Below are 22,736 nucleotides of genomic sequence, written 5' to 3' on the forward strand. Positions count from 1 at the left end.
ATGGAAGGGATTTTGTGGAAGTGGACAAATTATTTTAGTGGTAAGATTGCAATTTCTTCGAAGATCTGCTTTGAAAATTTTTATGAGCTTTTGTCAAATAAAAGATACAATATCCATATTTCAGTCTATCTTGTTCGTTTCTTTTTACTCGTTGTCGTTTTTGAGTAAACAAGGATTTTGTCAGACAATCAAAAACTGAAAATGTCAAATCGGCTGAGTTTGTTGTACATTTTGTACACATCGCGTGTACGTGAGTAGGCCTATACATTTTGACATGTCGTATCATGGCATGCAGGCTTAACGGATCTTGCAGGTCGGGGACAGCTCAGATTCAGGTCACAGTAGAGTAAACACAAGTTACAATACATTGAAAAAAAAAGTAAGTTGGTATTTGTTGTGGTTAATTGCCATTCTTAGTTTAGTTCAGCAGGCAATCGTAAATGGGGTCGGTGGCGCCGCCGTGGCCATTGCATGCATGGTGGCCTGAGACAATAGTCAATGGTTGCCCAACTGTGAAATAGGACGTTTCCCTTTCCCTAATTTTATTTTGCTTGACACAAATGGAGGTGACTGAAACGATTCTGCCTTGGTCAACATCATTGCCGGGAAACATCATACAGATGTCACAGTGCTGGTCACTGGTCACTGATGTTGGCTGGCGGTCAACGATTCAGTGTTCTCCACAGGGTTTTCTCAAGGTAGGGTGGTAGTCTTGATTCAACACGAGGTAGGAACTGGGTGGCCTGTAATTTAAGATAGGATTACCCAAAAGATACCCTTTACAAAAACTCTAGACTAGAGCAAAGACTGAGGGTGACTGCTTCCAAGGTAGGGTGGTAAGCTGCCAATTTTGGGTGGGACGCCCTGACAGATGGCCTTGTGGAGAACACTGAAATTATTCCAGGTTACTTGACAAATATTTTATGATTTGACATTTTTTGTTGTGTTTCTGTGTCTTGTAGGTTGGCAGCCACGATGGTTTGTTTTGGACAATGGCATCATGTCCTACTACAAGTCGCAGGAGGACGTGACCAACGGCTGCAAGGGGTCCCTCAAGATGACCGTGTGTGATGTCATTGGTAGGTTGTGAATACGTCTTCGGTGAGCGCGGTGTGGCACTTCAGCGTCGGCCTTGTGATCATGAGGTCCCAGGTTTGATACCCGACCGGTGCCACTTTGTAGCTCTCAACTGGCCTGAATTTTGGCTGAAATGCCCTTGTGTGCGGTAGATGGGGACCTGCCCCTGGTTCTCCAGAAAGGTTTCTGGATAGGCTGGGTAAGAATGTTTGCGATTGTAAAGCGCTTTGAGACAGTTAATAATAATATGATTGAAAATCTGAAGAACTCACTTGAGATGCATAATGTGGGCTCCTCCAGTTGCTAAGACTTCAAGGGAGATCTTCAGAGACGTCCAAATTAAATCCAAAGATACTACATTGTAGCATTAATGCACTAGGTAGTAGGTTAGATATGTATCAGTCTCGGACGTTGGGTGACGACACAGCCTATTTGGGTCCAAACCGCTTCCTGGTAGAGCGAGTTTCTGGCCAACAGAGCTTTCACCTAAAAGAAGGTTCCGGTCTATTGAATGAACATACATTTTGAATTTCAGTTCATCCAACGGACCCCTCCAGAATGGACCTTATCATTCCTGGGGAGCAGCACTTCTATCTGAAGGCGAGCACACCCCAAGAACGTCAACAGTGGCTTGTCACGCTCGGAAGTGCCAAAGCTTGCCTCAACTATGGGAAGGCTGTGCCCTCTATAGGTCAGTATTTTAGTTATTTTCTTAAATATAGCTTTTTCATCTTACACAGGGACCTATAATTGGTACTCTTCCGCTTTTAAACCTTTGATGACAGTATCAGCTTCTTTGTTCTGTCAATCTGTGGATAATGCAACAAATTATAAAGCTGAAGACCTCGGGTCTGCCCCAGTGAGCCATTTCTTCTGGAGATCCAATCCCCTCCTCATCCTGGACTCTTTGCCCTAGACGTCAGAACGCCGTCTTGGAGGATATTGTGAGGAATCTGTCTTCCCTGACCCGAAGGGCATTTAAAAGGACTGCTGCATATGTACTCTAATTGTTGCTGGTAGCTGTGAAATCCATGATGTTCTCCTTTTGATTCGATTTCGTTGTCATCAATCAACTGATCTTAGGTCGGTGAAACCAGAGTATTTGTTCTTTCATGAATGATTAATCACTATCTTCTACGTTCTTCCCCGTTAAAGATAACCTACATTGTCATTGTGTTTGTAGTCTGAAAAATTCCAGGTCAAATGTTTTATAAGGTAGGCTTACACTACACAAATTGAGGTATTTTATTGTAAGTGGCAGGCCCAAGAAAAAATCATTCAAGTCAATGCAACAGTAGCTCATGGTCATGTTACTATCATGACTTTGTTTTCAATCAAACATATGCAAACACATGTGATTGTTACTGATACTGGTGATAGTTATATCGACTGAATAGCAGTTTATTGTCCAACGGACATCTGTGACCATAAATGAAGATAGAGCAGATTGCAAATGTATGAAATTGAATAAGTGTCCACTTTTCGCTCGAACATGTTTTGTAAGAATTGTATGGAACTGATGTACATACCATACCTGCATGATATCAAAAAAGATTAAGGCGGGTAAAAAAATCCGGGCAAAAAAGTCACTGCGCTGGATAAGTGCAGAGAGCTACTGGATTTATTCGTGGCCATTCGACTTTTTGAAAAAAAATCGTGGCACATACTTGACATGACCTAGGCTTTATTCCTACGCCAAAAACCAACATGGGCAAAAATGCATGCTGGGGGATGAAAATATTTCAGTAGTCATAACCTCCGATCATTTTCCAAAATCATTACAGTTCACTAATTACACTATGTGATGGAAATGCTGGATTTCATCATCCTGAGAAAATCAGGGGTTAATGTTCGCCTCTCTGGGCCTGCAAGTGCAAACAAACAACTCTGTGCAGGGCCTCATAGCGAACATAAACCCGTGATTTTCTCATGATGGGAATTAGTGGAAGCTGCAGTGAACTTAAAGATCAAATAATTATATATAATAAGTGGGTTCAAGCGTGTGTAAATTATACACATTTGTTAAAGGGGAACTAGTATAGGCAGGAGCGAAGCTAAGGGGCTAATTTGGCCATCTTCAGGTGACTTATACACAGTGAGGGCCCTGGGTCATGTCAGATTCCGCACTAAATATATTCCTCGTACAAGCGTGAAGCATTTCGACGTACTGTGAGATGTGAACGATCCCTATTGGCGACTTTGTGTAACTTTATCTTGCCTGCCTAGCTGCTGCCTATATTGTCCCTTTAACTTTCCTCACAAAAGCCTCCTGTGTGTCTGACCAACCTTCTTTGCCTGAAAACACTTGGCATACTACAGGCTGTATAGGCCTGTCTGTGTGAATCATAAAAAGTCAATATAATTATAAACAGTTTGCAATGTAATGCCAGACCAGACAGACGTCTGCATAAGGACGTTTTCTTTTCCTGGTTTTCCTGGAATGGGGACACGGACAATATTTCATCAGCTACCTATTGTCAGCTAGGGAAAATCATGTCTGACACTAGTGGTATAGAAAGAGGCCAAGAAGAAAATATGATTTAAAACAAATTACATCGGATACCTCTCTAAGGACAACGTCTCTATAAAAGGACACTAGTTTTGGTCCCGAGGTGGTTGTTTCATTCAGTTTGACATCTCTAATCAGGACACCTCTCTATTAACGACAGCACCTATCCGTCCATAGAATGTCCTAGGAGAGGTTCTACTGTGATATTTTGACAAAGAAATTTAGTTTTAAAATATTTTATAACTTGAAATAGCTGCCTGTACAGAATATAAAATTATCTTCATTAGTGTGAGTTTAACTTGCCTGAGGTTGACAAACGACCTTCCTGCTATTTCAAAATCAGCTGCAGGGCTTAGTTGATATCAGTTTACATGTACATGTATCTTAATGATAAAGGCACTTTGAACATATATCACAACACTATGATATCAGATTCAGGACTTATCAAAACAGCCCGAGGTTTGCGCCGAAAGTCACTGATATGGGATACCTGGCGATTGTACCACACTTTGTCATGAGTCATTGTTTGGGATAGAAATGAACATGACGACATTCAAGTTGAGTGAAGTATTTGAGCACCTTTACAGATTATCAGAACTGTTATCATAATCATGAAGTGACTAATTGATAACCAGCCCTGTCTGGCCAAAACTAGGCTGCTACCATGGCCTGTATATAAAAAGCGTTTAAGCTGTGTTCTCCTCAAGACAATTTGTCAGGGCGTCCAACCCTACCTAAATGACCTTTTAGCAGCATACTACCCTACCTTGGAAGCAGACACCTTACCTTGCTCTCGAATTTTGTAAACAGTTTCTATGGGGCCACCCTCACTTAAATTTCTGGTCACCCTACCTTGTGTTGCACACTGTCACTGGCAAAACATCTTGAAAATCAGGAGTACCACCCTACCTTTAGAAAACCCTGTGGAAAACCCTGGTGATAATAGTCATTCAATTGGGCCAAGCAACTTTATCCCTGCATATTTTGAATAAATTGATGGTTTCTCATGATCTATTTTGTGAAGGTGTTGGGATTATACCAGAAGGCGGTGAGTCACCGTGTCTGAATTGTGTTATCTTTTCGTCCGACTTGCGCCTGTGATGTTGTAGTTGAAAATGTGTATTTTGTCCATTTTTGCAGCAGTTTGTGTCAAGTTGTGTTAAATGTAGGCTAAAAGGGTTGCTGTGACTATGGTGTGATGTAAACTTGAGCAAATTGATTTAGGTGTATGGTGCTGTTGATAGTTCACAAAGAAACTACGCTACATTTGAAAAGACCATCAAACCAAGACAACCTTCCATTTTCCGAGCCTCAGAAAGTGTTCGCAGTCTACATTGTAGTTTGTGGCGTATATGCATGATCAGACCAGGAACCGAATCCAAACAAACTTCATAGCAATGCAGAGCTTAAGGCCTATCCCCACATTAGTATTTCATGTGGCACAGCTTTTGTCTGTTGGTAACGCAACGTTAATGAAAAAGACCATGTGCATTTCAAACACTGCATGAAATGTTAATAGAGGTAGGCCTTACCCACCGGCACTGCATTGACACCACTGAGCTGAAACAGAATTCCAAATTTTTACTCTCATTTAGAACCATAGATCAGTTCCACCTCATTCTAATGAGTTTTAATTTCATAACGAAAAGTTGTGGTTGAATGTTTCAATTATGTGGCATTAGTACCAGATGTTGCAGTTTTATGCACACTTTACTGTGTAATGTTGATGTGATGGTATACTGCTCCTGTATTTGGACAGCTGTTGACATCACATGCACATTTGGCTACAGGCAGACACTCTATGTAAACCATCTAAAATTCATCATTTTATTCATCATAATGAAATACCATAAATCTATTTTTCAAGGGAAATCTATCGGTAGAAAAATCTTGGTGTAAAAGTTCCGAAATTGGGAAAATTTGGGGAATCGGACCTTAATAAACATTTTTGATGGCAGTCGGGCAGATTTTGTACAATATCTTCACATTGAAAGTTTTTCTGTGTTTTTTTGCCCTGGACGCCGACAGTGATTTACTCACAAGTGAAGAAAACCAACTGACCTTTGTGGACGTTTTCTCTTTGCAGAAGAAATTTCCCCGGAAGAGATTCGAGCAAAGAAGTCGGAGCTTCGATTGTACTGCGACCTGTTGATGCAGCAGGTTCAGACGGTCAAGTCGTCGGTTTCTAATGATAAAGAGCCAAATGTCGAGGTGAGCAGGGCTTGGGAAACCTTTCTAACCAAGGCCTGGTTGGTCAGTCGGCATTAACAAGTCGGCAGTAACTTTGGCATTCCTCATGATACTACTGTAAATGTAAAAAAAGCTGTAATATGTAAGATTATCATCACACTCACAGTGAAACTTTCAGACCTGGGGGCTTTTGATACTGAAGAGAGACAAGGCTTAAAGGGTAACTCGTGTCAAATTTCACCATATAATGTTTTAGCTGTTTTTGACAAATGACTACGTCACTTTCTCATAAATCGGTAAGGTTTTCGAATCGAAATGCACATTTTCTAGAAATTGATGGTTTAATTTCGCCCGGACGGCTCGCTTGGATGCCGTTTTCGTTGATGACGTCACAACATGAACATTTTCACGGTCGCGGTGGTTTACATTCAGCGATTTTATAATAAATCTAATCAAAAATGGAAAATTTGAGCTTTACATTTGTGCTCAACAATTAAAAACGAACGTATTTCCGCAAAGTTGTAAATCACATCATAGTATCACTTTAACTGTTGTATGTGGTGGTCACATTCTGTAAATTATGATTGCGGTAGATACCCAATTTATGACACCAGACGTCATTCAAATGGCAAACCTGTCTTACCTTGGTCGTTTTGTCCCCTACTTCCCCACATAGATCTTTGAATAAAAACAGATGTAAAAGTCGAATTTTCAATTAACAAATTCTATTCTCTTTGTTCCAGAAAATAAACGAAGCGACGTGTTTGTTAAGCGCCACCTGTGATACGTTTATAAGAACATTAGAAGAGTGTATGACGATCGTCAATGCCAAGCAGGGCACACCATATCCGACATCCCATTCTGGAGGTCTGCAGGGCCCAGATCCCTCGTTGCCGGCTTCTCCCGTGAAGGGTCATCTCGCGAAACGAGTAGGTACAGCTGCTGGGAGGAAGAATCTTTGAAGCAGCAGACAGGCGATGATGTGAAGCGTTGGATATGTGATCGTGATCGCACGCAACAAAATCGCTTGTTTACCCTTGCCATGCAGTTGCTGTGACAGAAATTGGTGACCGCAGCGATATGTCACCAGTGTTGAACCCAGTGATTTATCTACTGCTTTTTGATACCAGTAGGGGAGGGTACCGTCGCTAGATTCAAAAGCTTTGCTGAAAAGGGCAGGGTTCTTGGCAGTACAAAGGCAGAGAGCCAATTGAAGTGCATTTAGCAGGTCTCTGAAAGGGCTGGGTGCAGAAATAATGAGGCTGGATGCAGACATAATGTGGCACTGGCAGGAAGCTGCACCCTTCTATTTGACTCGACTATTTCTACATCACCAGTAGGGGCCAATTCAATCGGTCGTATTTCCGTCATACATGTCATACAAACTAAAATAGAAATTGTCTTCAAATTTTCAGAATTCCAAAGGACAGTTCATCAGAGCAGGCTCTGTTGATAGGTAGGTACACTTTATAGTGATAGCCAATTTTCCTCGTCAATGTTTTGATGCCCTTTATGAACTTGTAGTAGCAGACATATTTCTCGGATGCCCAGTCGGAGGGCGGCTATATTGAATTGACGTACTTCACGGGCATTTGATCTGTGACGTCGTTTCCAGAAGTATTATTATTTGCTATTCATTTAGATAGATGGCAGCACTGACTGTTGGGATGGCAGCACTGACTATTGGGAGGTACAAAATTACTTAGTCATTTGGTATGTCTTGACTTAGACAGACCGGTAGTTGGCGACTTCTGTTAAAAATCAGAACTGGATCAGAACATACAAGTTCAGAACTATTCTCTGAAATACAATGAATAAATAACCACTTTTTGAGGGTGATAAATCATTTGACCAAAGTGCCTGAAGTTATGGCCCGTCAGCTTATCCTCCCAGTCTCTAAGACCTGCCTTAATTCATTAACCCTATGATTACTGACCTCATGATGTACTAATATTATACTTCCAATTTGGATGAAAGAAAAAATGCCCCACATTGTAGCTCATGCGAGGAATATTGATTTTGGGCAACGGAAAAAACACAGAGACAACGAAAATTACTGCCTTGTTGGATCTCTAACATCACCAGAAAACCTTGTCTGGGCTGTGTCTGGCATTTGTCATCATGCTCCACCTGTATCATCAAGAATTATATTCATTTATTCGTGGTATCAGTTAATAATGATGATTTATATGATCCGTCAAGTTTGATTATTTATGCTATTACATGTAGTTTAGTTTGGAGAAATATTAAATGAACGTATCATAATTGGCAGGTGGTGCGCAATGTCGATTTGACAGGTGGTGAATGACATGATTATTTTAAAATTCTAATTAACTTTTATCGATGTTTAAATTTTAATGTTTTGTAGATTTATGGTACTGAATATAAACTGATGAAATTTCAGGATATAAAATATGGTAGTGAGATGGGTGGGCAGTCATTCTGCAATTCCCCTTCACATTTTTCAGGAGATTTTGGTTAACATTTGGGTGACATTATGATAAAGACAGAGCTTAATTTTCTAAGTACAACATAGTTTAAAAAATTTGATCGCAGCATAAATAGTGAAAATAGTCCAGTAACTATCGAATCGTAGTATCCTTCATTGGCGAGAATATAATGTCAATGGTCGAAAGTGACATCAGAGTGCACTGACGAACTTATTGTAAATCTGAGGCAGCTAGTAGCTCCTCACTCCTCCCCCCCCCCCCCCCGTCTCCATTCAAGAAGAGCTAGATTTCAATTATGGTTGATACTGTGATCAATTAAGGTTGAAACTATAATCTCCTTTTCTGCAATCAATAGGTCAAGGTCGTGTGTCAATGTATTGATGTATCTCCTGCACCTCCAACTAGTTGTGGCTACGTGGTTTTGCTGACGTCACCGTCTATAAAAGGATCGAGTTTTAATTGCCCATGGACTTGGTCAATACATTCTTATTTATATCAGGTCGGTCAATTAATACAATTAGTGGGTTGAACTGTGGGTGTATGATGAGGACAATAGATCATTGGTAGGTCTTTCGCGACATGCATTCACTTGAGAGTCATTTCTTTAGTTTAACCCATTGCAGGATGGCTCATCCAAGCTCGGGCTTGAAGGAGGAGTTTCTCCTAGGGTTCTTGAGAGTCTTTCCTTAACCCTTTGCAGGACAACTCCTCCTATCATGGGCTTGGAGGAGGAGCTTTGCTCTCCTGCTTGACAGATATCTTTTGCGGCACCTTTCAGAACAGTACAATACATTGTAGTCCATTAGGTCAAGTCTTTTTTTAAAGCCGGGCTAACATTTCCTGTTTGATTTATCGAGACATCTCCAGTTGTTTTGACTTTCCAATTGTAAAATAAGAATGTAGGTTATGTGAAAAATTCCCCAACAATTTCTACTCAAAGTACATGGTAAAGTCTGATGTAGTCAGCTTTTGGTCATAGTGTTCTACATGTCCAAATGATAAGGTAGACCTAGACTTCCAAATGTCTTCTTTATATGGATGTGTTCCGTGCCACTACAATTGGGGCTGATCATCTGTCACTTGCCTGGTGATTTTGTTGCACCTCTGTCCAGGGTGGAGGTGTCCATTACCAGGTACTGTCCAGGGTTATGTTGTCCCAGTTTATAAACTGCTTGCCCTGGACAACCGAATGATCAGACGGATAAGCTACCTCCCGAAAGTAGTTGCTCCATGGACAGGAAACTTGCCAAAGGTCACAGGGAATGTGATGTGTCTGTGTCAAGTATCGAAACCCTTTCACCCCGATTATGAATCTGGAAGCCTAAACCGCAGGATCAAGTTATAATCTGTATGAAGAAATAAAGTAGATTGGCTTTGTATGAAAGGGTTAAGAAAAACATAAAAAATTTATTGTTCCCACTCTCCCAGGCCTCTCACCAAACAGGATGCAGGATTCTAGTTTTAGACACAAACAAGTACAGGTGTACTGATATGGTTTCTGACTACAATGGGGTCAAGAGATTCCTTGTTCGTTTAAAATTTGAAGTTTGTCATTCACATCATAACGATATCATATCAAATTTTCAATTGTAGAAATTCAACATTGTGGTTGTGTGACAGATATATACAAATACTAGTACTGTAGTACCTCTCTATTAAGGACACCCTCGAGACTGACAAATGCTGTCATTCATAGAGAGGTGTCCTCATTAGAGAGGTCAAATTGAAAGGAAAGTACATGTACCAATTTGGGACCAAAACTAGTGTCGTTAACAGAGAGGTTGTCCTTAATAGAGAGGTGTCCGCTAAGGGAGGTTCCACTGTACATGTCATACCAGGTTTCAACAGATATGTTGGCCTGATAACTCAGCACTGGGGCATTGTGTATATTAACTGCATTTCTACTCTCAAGGACCATCAGTTATTGCAAACGGAGTGCCCCCTTTAAAAGGAGAGCATTATCTAGTCCTATTTTCTGCAATCACAGTGCACATTCTAAAAAGATGACACTTGCTGAAAATGATGAAATTCAAGTTTTGAGAACTTCTATCAATTGTCATTACACAAACACTTGCTGGCATCCTTACTAAATTCGAGAAAAGTTTGTGTGTTTGTGCGCTGATATCTCCCAGGCCGAATGGCTGAGCGACCCCAGATTTTGCATGTTGCATATAACGGGTCCCGAAAATGTCCTTACGAAGCCCGATTTTTGAATTTCCAACTAACAATCCGATCATAACGCCGTTTATTGGTTTTATCTAACGTTATTCAGCTTGCCTGCGCGGCGATTTTACCTTCGCGTCATGCGCGTCACGGGCGACGTCACTCCCGACACAGCCTGAACGCGTCACGGCTCTGACGTCAGGATGGGTCTGCTGACGACATGACGTCACAATGCGACGTCTCGAGCCCTGTCACTTCAGTCAAAAGCTTTTGCGCGTTCACACACAGCTTGGTGAGCGATTTTTGTTCGGAATCAAATTGTGAAAAGAAGGTTTGTATTAAATGTATGATTGATGGCGGCCACGGGTACAGTGGACTAGTTATGAAAAATGTTGGGCAACATTTCTTTCTTTGGGTCAGATTTGTTTACTGAACTATTGTCAATTCTCCTTATGGGAGTGAGTCTCAGACAGTGCTGAAGTGATTTATTAATAAATAACCTTTTGTTTGGAGTTTACCTCTACCTAATAACTCTCCAACTCTGACAGGCCTATCTTCCACAAGGACACTTCTTGCTTCAGCATTACCTCACATTTGAAGAGTTCTTCCTACAAGTTCCACTCTCCAGCACAGTGGCAACACTTTAACCAGGACGCAGAGTACATACCGCTGTACTTTAAGAGTGACCTGGTGATTGAAGAGTTCCGATTACTTGCACATGATCACTGATTGTTTGCGAAAGTAATTGTCTATCAAAGTCCAGGTTGCCCAGCTGATTTCGTGATTAAGTATTGCCACTTCCAATGCTTTTTGGTTGTGTTTGGGTAGTGATCAGCAGTGGTTCAAGTACAGCCTACCGAACTTCTGTGATGCGCCACCTTGGCCCTTGGGCACAAAAGTGGATTTTCATCTTTTTCAAAGTGCCTGCTTAGGACTGAATTAAACAGGGCACTGGCATACAGTTGGTGCTACACTTCTTCTTGATTTTCCTAAGGTGCTGTTGACTCTGTTAAAGTTTATTCTGTGATAGACCACCCGTGTTCAAACAAGTGCTACCGGTACCGAAACTCTTCTTGATCTCTTCGTGAAAAGATCACCAGCTGGAGAGTCAAGCCGTCGTAACTGCTGCTTCTGTGAAGGATTTTACGCTAACTTGCTGATCTCTAGAATAGATTTGAGCCATCTTGCAGATTACTTTCTCGACATTTTGTCGCCTCTTCCTCTCAGTGGCGCTATTGGCTACAGTTTCGTGTTGTTTTATTTTGAACATTTAACTTTCTGCCGAAATGACGAGTTCCGGTCAGGGTTCACCAAAGACATGGTCGATGGTGAACTTGAAAGTGACTTTGACACCTCATTTTCGTCATGGGAAATATTTTCTCCTGGCGTTTGTTCTTGTGGCTTTGTTTATGATTGTTGGATATATTCCATTCTCGATGAGCCGCAGGTAAGAAATACTCAGGGTTTTTTCCTTTACTCTGTTTTATTCTGATCTAAATTCAGTTACCAATATTTAATCTAGCTAGGCGTATCTCTTGGGACCCTTCGTGCCCTAGGTGGCACATGGGGCATTCCCCAAGGTCCTCCACTCAAGTCTGTTGGCTGCTCGCTGTCTGGCTGCCTCCCACGTTAGGCCCTTCTCTTGAAGTTCCTTTGCCATGAAGTTCCTTTACCATTTGCTAGGCGTATACTTGCAACCAAAACCACGTCAAATTCCTTGAGCACATTATTTGTACATGTACAGTTGGTGGTGTTGTTTCCATTGACAGACAGTGTGGTGCCGGCAGGAACCATTACTTGTACAGCTGTTTGACATTGTCCTTAAAAGCCATTCCCATTTCAATTCGAAGAAAAGGACTCCTCTGGGTCAATTGAACCGATTGAAAGCAACATAATAAATTCTTTCATCTCACTGCAACCAATGCCACACTAGGGCTGTTTACACAGAACCAAACCCAACCAGACCTGATTAGACCAGATCTGATTAGACCAGACCTGCTTAGACCAGACCTGCTTAGACCAGACCTGATTAGACCAGACCAAACAAAGAAAGTTTTCAGTTTTTAGACCACATCGAACCAGAGAGATCACATTCACATGCGTTTATGCATACATGTTGCCTCCTCTAACTTATTACAAGCAACATCATGACATGACTTTAATATCATCTTGGTCAAATACAAAAAGAATGTACTCCAAGACTGCTATAAAATGACGTTATTGGTGCCAAAAACGTTTGACCATGTTTCTAATATAAACACACTCAACAAGCTGTTTAAACATTAAAATCATTGACAAACATACTTCATCAAATTATTGAGTTATAGTAAAATGAAATTTCGCGAGAAAACATATCTTGTACATTTTTACATGAATAGCTATTATATATCTGCGGATTCACTCTGGTGTCCGTTCGATCTATGCTTAATCACTGTATATTGTAAAAGTGACTGATATTGAATGTTGGCAACTTCAAGTGGCATACTCCATTATATTGACCAGATCCTTTCCCTCAAGTCTGGTATAATCTCGTAGACTCCACTTTTAGATTGCATCATAACGTTTGGTGTAAGGTGGACTGGATCTATCTGGTACCTGAGTGCTCGAGCACTTGACCTGGCCACGTGGTCACTCATTGTTTTAACTTTAGGCTCAACCATGATATTGATATAGATACTGGCCTTGCCTTTTAGGGTGCTCAATTGCTCAATTGTGCTAGGCACTCAAAAAGTGAGCACATTCATTTTCTAAAAGACAAGGCCTGTAGAGATACCACATTTAGTAAAAACTGATATGGCTTGTGACATTTGTAATGAACAACACTTGCTTTGAGAATACTGAGACACCAAATGGTTACAATTTGACCACTAAATTTGTTAGAACGTTATCAAAGCGCTGCACAGTTGAGCATTTTGGTTGCTGCGATGGAACCGCAGCAACGAAACTTGCTTGTTTGTGCAAAGCATAAGTCACTCGCTCGTCGACATGAGCCTGATTTTGGCAACCTGAACGCATGACAATCGGACGAATGGTTTGAGTATTGCTTCAATCAGCAATAATAAAAATGAAAGACTTTTGAAGAAAATAGCACTAAAACTTTTTAACACCTTGCGTATTTTCAGGCATATCTCCTCAGGAAATGATAAAGGACAACGAACATTAAAGACAATACTAGACAGACCTGAGCGACCGAAGAGAATGTCCGAATCCGATGTCGGAAATGACAAGCATTCGGTTGAAGACCATCGTGGACCACCGCCAAATGACATCCTACCCGATCATGAGAAATGGCTAACTACGCCTTTGATGCCAGTGCCTCTGAAAAATGGCGACGTACGGCCTAAGGATGGGAAGATCCAGACGTTCTTTTCGAATATGACCACCAAGTTAGTTTCAGTTTCAGTTTCAGTTTCTGATTTGAACTTATTTGTCCTTCCAAAGAAAGAAATTATACAAATGAATTCTGTATTAAGGGTTAACCCTATAGGCACCGACATTTTGGCTGAATGCCATTTTAAACCTGGGAGACTGTTCTCTGGAAAACAAAGGACAGACTCCCACCCTTGAAGTTGGGATTCACTTCATTTTGAACGAATTCTGATTGCTTTAGGATTTCAAGATTAGTGACTTTCATGTTGTGTCAAGATGATGACTCTAGTAGTTGAGTGTAAGGTTTTCAGCGGCAAGATCAATGATGATGTTGGATGTTCAAGAGTTCAGTTTTCATGTCAGGAAAAAAGATACTTAATTCAACGGATCTCTTTCAGATTCTGTGATGTAGTTCCATTGCCAGACGGTGGCATTCCAGTTTTACCATTCCTTGATGCCTGTCGAAACGTTTTGCCGATTTTTGGTGAGTATTGCAGGAGGCTTTATATGAATTTAAGTAAAAGATGAAATCTCTGATCGCAGGCGCCTGACGGGAAGACACGTTATCCCCAATATCAAACTAGCTTGCAGCTTATACCAAATGACCGCATCAGAATGAGCTACCCGGATGCCTTAAAACTTCAACCTTCTGTTCAGGAAGCAGAGACCTTAAACCACAAGGCCATCAGATTGGCATATTAAACTCTTTTGAACTAGGACAAGTTTCATATAGAGTCCATGCCTCATTCCTGCTTCCTCGAAACTAATTTCTTTACCAATTTCTGATTTCAGATAAGTTGGGGGCCACTGCATTTGCACCAGTAAAGTTGGATATATCAGGAAATATCAGGGTGAGAATAGACGCAGAATTGAAAGCTCTTTCTTTCGAGGAATACGTTTTGTAGGAACTGACGTCTATGCCGGTTGCCTGACTTCATACAGAACATGAAAATTATGAACTTAGAACAGTCAGAGGCTATGGTATAAAAGACTTGTAAAAACAAGCGTTGCGTTATCATAGATATTGCCTAAAGTAATACTCTCGTGCATGTTGGCACTAGGGATTAACCCTGTGTCAAGGTCTGTCAAGAGGCTATTGAAACTCTGGTTTGTCAAATAATGAAAGAATAGAAGTGATAAAAATGGATGATATCACGGCCATTATGACTTATCTTAGGGTCATGGATTGTTTAGTTTGAAGTACCGGTACTTATTTCCGGGTATTAAGATGATTAACTACTCTTTAAACGAGAATATAATTGATAAAACTTCTTTCCTCGCTGTTTCGTAATCCCAAAGGTTAACACACTTTTGTCAATCTATGCTGTTAGTGCTTTATATGAAGTATTGAAATAGAAAGATTATGTTGTGCAATTTTGTAATAATATTTTCATACCGGTACATCTTCGTCTTATGTTCTCAGTGTTTGCTTTCCTTTTATGGTTGTTCTACAGAAACAGGCCTCTGACTTAACCTCTGGAATCCCAAAACTTGAAAATCCCGAGATCCCAGGGTGGTCACGTGGTTGCGAAATTGGGTCTGACTTTCACGATGTATAGTGCCCGCATACAAAGGCCAAAGTCTGATACCGAGGCACAATCTACCCAGGCATGCTCTTACTGACCCTACTGTACATCAAACACGCTAAAACAAGCAATAAACTAGCGTCCCAGCTCAAATTAAACTTTTTTCAACTTTTTCAGAAAATCCACATGAAATATTCCACAAAACCTGAGAGTTTTCCAACGTTACAAAGTATTGTTCTCTACGAGAAGTCGATGAAACAGAGTCACTTGTCGACGTCTGCTACTGTGGCATTACTGTGGCTGAAAAGGTAAAAACAAATAATATATTTGAGAAATGAGTGTTGACTAGGACATTATTTTAACTTTGCTAATAATATTTAGCGATTTGTAATGTAAAGTGGGAGGAAACACACCTCACAGTACGTCGAAACTATTCACGCTGTACGAGGGATATATTTAGTTCTGAATCTATTAAACCTGACCTAGTGCTCTTACTTTGCACATGAGACACCTGAAGATAGCCAATTTAGTCCCCCTCCTCCTGCCTATAGTCCCCCGTATAAGGTCACTGGTGTAAAAATGAATTATCCTCTCTTTCAGGTCTGTTGAATTTATCAGTGAGTTTTTGAAGGAGTTTGTGATCAGCACGGATGACGATTTATCAGCAGGGGTGACCAACGCTTACTCCCGAACGCTACGACCATATCATGGCTGGGTGCTAAGAGGCATGTTCGCAGTAAGTAGAATAGAGACCCATTCATACCCACCACATCCCCAACTTCAGATTGATTCCAGGGGCATCGACCCAAACTCAAGGGCAACACTACCATTGGTGAGGGCATTGGTGCCAAAAAGCAACAAATTTGGTCATCAGATTCAAAAAGATTATTCAAACGTTAGAATATTTTCAGCAAGATTTCTGAGATATCCACCCTGTAGAATCCGCTGCAACCTCTCCTAGCCTCTCCCACCTCTCCGACTCTTGGCCAACCACCTCCACAAGCAAATCCAGCCTTGGACTGTAAGCAAAGTCCTCGTAAGGAGCACAGGGTGATGGCTCTCCCTTTGATGTCAAGAGGACAATTTCCATCAGATACTGTTCAAAGGTTTCAAACCCAATCTTGTAATATCTGGTCGTGAAATATCAAGCTTTCATAATCACAACAGCACCGTCATTTTATTTTCCCTCCTGCTGGTGCTCAAAACTGCCATCCAGGAAGTTTATTCGTGCGACTCCGTCCATAGAATACCTCTCAGACTGTTTATTTCTCTCCCCACAGGTGGCGCTCAGCGCTGTACCATCCAAAAAGGATTTCATGCTGCATTTATCGCTGCACGAAGAGGACGCCAAGCATTCCGACTTCAGCAAACAGCTCATGTTAGACATGGAGCAGTGTCTGAATGCCCAGGACCACCTCATTAAGATATTATCAGAGTTTTACGTGGACAATTCGTTAGACTCGAGCGAACAGGTATAGCAAATGCCAGAGTCTGTTTTCTATCGGATGTTGCCAGTGATCTGTTTACACTTAAGATGATGAAGTGAAGACAGTTCTGGTTATAAATTTCAGACAAATTTGTTGGGGGGGACTGCATTGGACTTTAGTCAATTGTTGGAGTGCCATAGTATTCTTTTCTATCTCGTTGGTTGTCCTATCTGTCTTGTAGAGTTAAGATTGGGGGGAGGGGGGCGTTGCTTAACTCAGGGTAGGTTTCCACTGAATGCGGTTCAGCTTGAATTGCACAGGGCATGCGCAATCGCAGGAGCAAATCCTGGGTTTGAATGTTATAAGCTGTAACACCCGCTTGTTGCAGTGGTATGCAGTGGAAACCTACCTTTCAGGAGTGTCCTAACTCTTGTTGGTTGCCCATGGTCTGTCGCTTCGTTCAAGATTTCTTGATGAAGAAATCTGTGTGTGGGGGGGGGGGGGGTCATGAGAGTGACCAGATTTGACGTGGGTCACGCTTAGGATTGAAGTTTCGCTGTAATGTGTCTTGGTTAGTCATCTTTTGATTGTAGCTGTTATTCTAGAAGAAATATTGCAATAGATTTTGATATTTATGAATCAATGGTGTCTAGTCATAAGCTCTGTCAACCTGATGGGTTTTTACTTAATGTGTATTTACATACCAGTATTTGAAAAATCTCAAATTCAATTTCAAATTTGAACGGACGGAGTGGACCTTTAACATTGTGCCATATGAACAGTGGCAACCTCCAGTGAGGAGTTTTAAAAGTAGTAGGTCAGCCGATGTTAAACCCTGTGATGATAATGAAAGTTTGTCATTTAAATGTGGACTTAAAAGAAGGGATTAGGCCCTATCCCTAAAAAGTATGAAATTTGTAGTGTCATTTCAAAAACGTTTAACCAGAACTCGTTTGAGAGTAGATATTTTCTCTGCTGTGGCTCTCAGAGCTCAAGACTGTTTTGACAAAAAGCCTCGGGAGCCCTGTTACACTTCTTTTTTTCTAAAGTTACCTATTTGTAATGTGAGGGCCCTGGGCAAGGTTTCAGGGGTTCAAAAGACACTTTTCGGGGGTGATATCGAGGCCTGCTTTCTTTCTAGATACAGCGCATGTGCATGTCCTAGTTCTTTCTGTCCGTTTTCCACCTAAGTTGCCATGACTATGACATCACTTTCCCAAGGTAAAGGATGCATTTACGCACATTTGGCTTGCTTCAGTAGTGCCTAGCATATAGCATTTTATTTGTCCAACATTATAATCTTTCATTTCAGCCTGAGCCTCAAAAATGGCTACATCAAAATTCGGTGGAAGACAAAATTCTGTCTTCGCTGCATTCATTCAAAATGGTCACTGCTTTGAATTTGAAATTTCACACAAAATTACAAAACTATTAAAAACAGTTGCAAAATTTTCACGGTTTCGAGTAGTTTTTTTGCTTCATCCTGTAGTGCGTAGCATAATGCATAGTGTATCCTCTGTTATTTCAGCATAACACGTGACCTGGCGCTTTTTTGCTTCATCCTGTAGTGCGTAGCATAATGCATAGTGTGTCCCCTGTTATTTCAGCATAACCCGTGACCTGGCGCTATTGTTGTTTTAGTTTGCTTCAGTAGTGTATGGCTTTATGTGTAACTCTGCCTTCAATTTCATTCCAGCAGTGAAGAGCCTGTACAGTGTAGCTTCAGAGGCTTTGCATAGTCGATGCAAGCTTTGGTCATCGACAGCATGGGAGTGCCTCTTCCAGCCAACGGATGTCGCTTTATGTGTAGTGCATGGTAGTTGCTTTGTCGCTTCCTCTTCCGACTACGGGAAATGCAAAACATGGTTAAAACTAGTTTCATCAGTGTTGCCTACAGTATTAATTGTGATCTGAATTGCTTGACCATAATTAGCATTGGTTAAAAACTGTCGTCATTGGCAACTATTGCTGCTGATTGAGGACAATAATGAAGGTTTTCTGATGAAATGACCAGGGCTTGGTGAAGAGGTCTTTGCCTTTCAGATGGTGAAACCGTCATTATTCTGAGCATTTGGGCGTCAAGTAAACATGTTGATGACTGCTGTGCAGTGTGGCAGCGCTTTTGAGACGTGTGGGCTCTTGTATAATTTCCATAGCGCTTTTGAGTCATATGGACTTGTATGGACTCGTGTATACATTCCGTAGGACTTCTGAGAAGTATGGACTTTTATTGAACAAACTCTTGCATACTTTCCATAGCTCTTCTGAGATGTATGAATTTGTAAGAACTCTTGTATTCTAAGTACTTTCCATAGCGCTTCTGAGACGTTATCACTTGTGTTGACTCTTGTTTACTTTCTGAAGTGCTTCTGAGACTAATTATTGACTCTTGTATACTTTTGTAATGCTTCTGAGACGTATGCACTTGAGTTGACTTGTTTGCTTTCCATAGTGCTTCTGAAACTTATGGACTCTTGTATACTTTCGTTGCGCTTCTGAAATGTTGGGATTTAAATGGACTCTTGTATACTCTCTGTTGCGCTCTTCTCTGAAAAAGAGAACAGAAGGTTTTGTTCATTATGCGAAGAGCGGTCATCCGAAACATCCATCACCATCCACAAGGGTCCACAATGTTCAAACTCGGGTTTCAAGTCATCAAAATTAAATTTAGGAGTGCATTTAAGTACACCGTTTTTGATTGAATACATTTCCTTAATATTTCATTACATGTGGTTGTATGATGAAGGTGTTGTTGTCTTAAGATCACAAGCGTGCAGTAATTTGGGAAGCTTTTGATTACAAACCTGGAGGACGCTGACACTGTTTAGTATAACAAAAAAATAACTGAAAAAGCTTACACTGCAAAGAAATGTTGACTTGTTGCTTTCATGACATCATTAAATACACGTAATTCCAGTAATTGTAAAAAAAATGATTTGGGTAGTCTAACAAAACTAACTAACTGGTGGCTATGTGTGGGTGTGTAGGTATTTATAATGTTTATTGAAAGGATGATTTCGTTTGTTGTAGCAAACTGTAAAATTGGCTGATCAATCCCTATTTGAGTAGTTGATTTGGTATCTTTATGCACCCGTGTCTGAGTGTGACCACATGGTGTAATGGAAACCTGTGTTGGTCGAGAGAATATCCAATATCGATCTGCATGGAGAATGATTCTAAACGTGTACCATATATTCAAATTCGTTCTCGAGATTTTAGACGTCATGTTTGTAATCAAATGGACTTTTGATTCACAGGTAAACTTATAAATCTATCATCTGTTTCCTGTTGAAGTTGAAATAATCTTGTTAAGTTCACTTAAGTCAAAAAATTATAAGGCGTGCTCAGGCCATATCAATTTTCTTGGAAGTAAATTGGTATGGCCTCATATATTTGGTTCATATTCCTTTCTTTGTTCTTGTGAGCTGTTGTGCATCTGTGTATATATTGATGACGACGTAAGTTATGATAACTTGGAAACTGTAGGCCTACTTAGAATGTTAACCCCTTCAATGCCATAAACATGATAAAAGCAATTTGCACGCCAATTTTCAGATTAACAAGGTCACTTGATTTAACTTCATTGAAGGATAGACCATGTGTGATATGAATAAAGACTAGGAAATGCTTTTACTTAAAACTTCACGTACATTTACACTAGGCATTTCTGTACAAAATAGAAGTAAAAGCATTTACTAGTGTTTATTCATATCACCCATTGTCACCAGGAAGGTTTCCTTGACCACTGACTGAGGCTAAGGCCGAATCCGGGGCCCTGATGCCCGGATGATGTTGATGATGATAATAACTGATTTTCCAGTTCACTCGTGTCATGAGAGGATTGGTATGAGAGCTTTGGTTTAAGAGGGGTTAAGGGCCACAGCGACTAACTTCTGGATATGTTTTGAAATGAGGATTAAAGAATAAATATGGGCAGTAACTCACAGAGAGGCTCATGGTCAGAAAAAAAGAGTACGGTAGATAAGAATACATGCAGTTTGACCTTACTCCACTCGATGATGTTTATCTTTTATTCAGTGTTTTAAAAACAGTCCAGAAGTTGGTTCCGATGGTCCTTAGTAACATATCATAAAACTGTACTTAGGTATTATCAACATAAAGGTATTTATTATTTGTATACACACATTCTATATTCTATGTCATTTTCAGTGTCTAATCATTAAGACCGTCATGAGGCCTTTCAAAGGACTGGGGCAAAAACTGCATTGAAAAAATTATTTGCAGGGTTAAATAACTTATTCAGTTGCTTCATGGTTTTTAGTTCATTGGGGTAATCTCAAGGAGTACATGTGCCTACTCCAGCTGAAGGTCATGATGTGTCTGCTTAAAATGCTGAAAGGGTTAAAGGAGATGCAGGGCGAATTAATTTAGTTCCATAGTTAGAGGCCGCAACTGGAGGCAATCGTTTACTGTCATCATTTACCGACAGTCCTTTGAAAGTGCATACGTGTAATCATTTGCCATATTCCCACTAGTCAGAAAATTTTCAGACCGCATAACATTGTATTTTACTTTTGATTTTCAAAGTTTATTAATGGAACTAATGTGTTTAAGTTTTGAGCTAAAGTTTATGTTTAGAGTGTAGATGGTTTGGATTGAGTGGGGTGGAAAATCATTGAGTAGTTTAATGTTAGAATTATGTTGTACGCTTCATGTTGCTGCAAACTTGGCCATGTCATATCTGTGAGCAGAGAAAATATTGCTCAAGTGTTTTTTTCGCATTGCATGCGATTAGCAGATGAAAAATTATAACAGTCCCTTTAACACAATTGAAGACAAGTTTTAATTAGAGATTTTCCAGTTATGTAAATAAGTTCTGACGATTAATTACAATAATGCTGTTGTATACACTGATATTCAAACATTACACTGGCAAGTTTTCATTACACTGGTGCATGTATTTATTCATAATTACCAGCAGGCCACATGTAAATGATGTACATGTTTATATCAAACAAGTATGGTCACATTTGGATAAATGTCAATTTGCAGAATTTCTTGAAGTATTTTCAGTCTTCATTGAGTGGTATACTATGGAGGTTGTTTGTAATTATTCCCTGTGAATAGACTACATGATGTAGAAGATCATGAGGAAACCAGCCCTGTAAGATATTTAGTCGCCCTCCAACTTCAAGTACCCCGCTGATACTACACACAGTGATGATCGGCATAATTTACTGTGATGAGGCAAAATTAGAAGTAATTTGGTGGACTACAAGGCAACCAGGATGTGATAGCAAGATCGGTTATGTAACAACATATGTTGACCTCAGCCTTTGGTCCGGCAACTCAGCAGGAGGTTACCTGGCTCAGATAAGCTGAGAGCTAAAGTCAATAAATTATTCCTCAGAAACGCTCCCCTCATCAAATATCCATCCCCCAGCATCTAAGGCATTTTCCATTAGTTGGTGGGGGATGGTTAGGAGATAATTTTTACAGGGCTGGTTTCCTCATGCAGTAATGTGTAAGATAGAACAATAAACATCATATTTTGTATAATTTCGTGTAAGATTTTACTTTCTTTAAGTGCTTCTTTCTATTGGCCTTTTGTGATTTTGTAATCACAAGACCAATTTGGGACATCAATGCCTAGGGGGAGAGTAGCGAACCCTCAAGTGGCATGCACGATAAAAAATTGCATGGTCAGTAAAAGTAGGCGGTGCAGGGTAAAATGTTCTCAATGGTGTCTATTATTAGAGTAGGCATGGTGTATTCCTATTGATGGCATAAAATGACGGTAGTTCTAACTGATACATATAAGGAACTACTGATGGTTGAGCTAATTGTCCCTTTGAATACATCACAGCGCCACCTGTGTGTTAGTGGTATTACTAAAAGGTCTTATTTTGGCAGTTTTGGCTCCCTATAGAATTTTTTATTTTAATGTACTTACTTAGTCAGAGTGCAGGCAAAAACAACGGATTTAATCAAAAAAGAGGAATGATTGCATTAAATACTGATTATTCGTCGACACAGGTTATTTAAAACGTGAAGTTCTTACACC

At 40.4% G+C, this 22,736-nt stretch overlaps 1 protein-coding gene across 3 annotated transcripts; it reads left to right on the forward strand.

Moving 5' to 3' along the window:
* On the forward strand, window positions 1–22,231 carry LOC135499459 (pleckstrin homology domain-containing family A member 8-like). Of its 3 annotated transcripts, none has more exons than XM_064790202.1 (13): window positions 1–40; window positions 963–1,079; window positions 1,613–1,768; window positions 5,673–5,797; window positions 6,520–6,705; window positions 7,192–7,232; window positions 13,512–13,775; window positions 14,157–14,242; window positions 14,551–14,609; window positions 15,462–15,592; window positions 15,885–16,020; window positions 16,565–16,756; window positions 17,853–22,231. In XM_064790202.1, the coding sequence occupies exons 1-13, from the start codon at window positions 1–3 to the stop codon at window positions 17,874–17,876; spliced, it is 1,557 nt and encodes a 518-aa protein (XP_064646272.1). In that variant the 3' UTR covers window positions 17,877–22,231. The 3 variants fall into 3 exon arrangements, with proteins under 3 accessions (XP_064646272.1, XP_064646273.1, XP_064646274.1); XM_064790203.1 differs by having other exon boundaries at window positions 18,408–22,231; XM_064790204.1 differs by having other exon boundaries at window positions 18,411–22,231.
* Window positions 22,232–22,736: the final 505 nt, after the last annotated feature.

This window comes from Lineus longissimus, chromosome 15 (assembly GCF_910592395.1).
Source record: "Lineus longissimus chromosome 15, tnLinLong1.2, whole genome shotgun sequence".
Lineage (NCBI taxonomy): Eukaryota > Metazoa > Nemertea > Pilidiophora > Heteronemertea > Lineidae > Lineus > Lineus longissimus.

What these genes read in the sequence shown, in the direction of transcription:
- LOC135499459 (XM_064790202.1), top strand. Translation starts at nt 1, where the DNA reads ATGGAAGGGATTTTGTGGAAGTGGACAAATTATTTTAGTG. An exon ending in AGAGCAGGCTCTGTTGATAG is followed by an intron (nt 7,233 to 13,511) that starts GTAGGTACACTT and finishes GCGTATTTTCAG; the next exon opens with GCATATCTCCTCAGGAAATG. An exon ending in TGCTAAGAGGCATGTTCGCA is followed by an intron (nt 16,021 to 16,564) that starts GTAAGTAGAATA and finishes CTCTCCCCACAG; the next exon opens with GTGGCGCTCAGCGCTGTACC.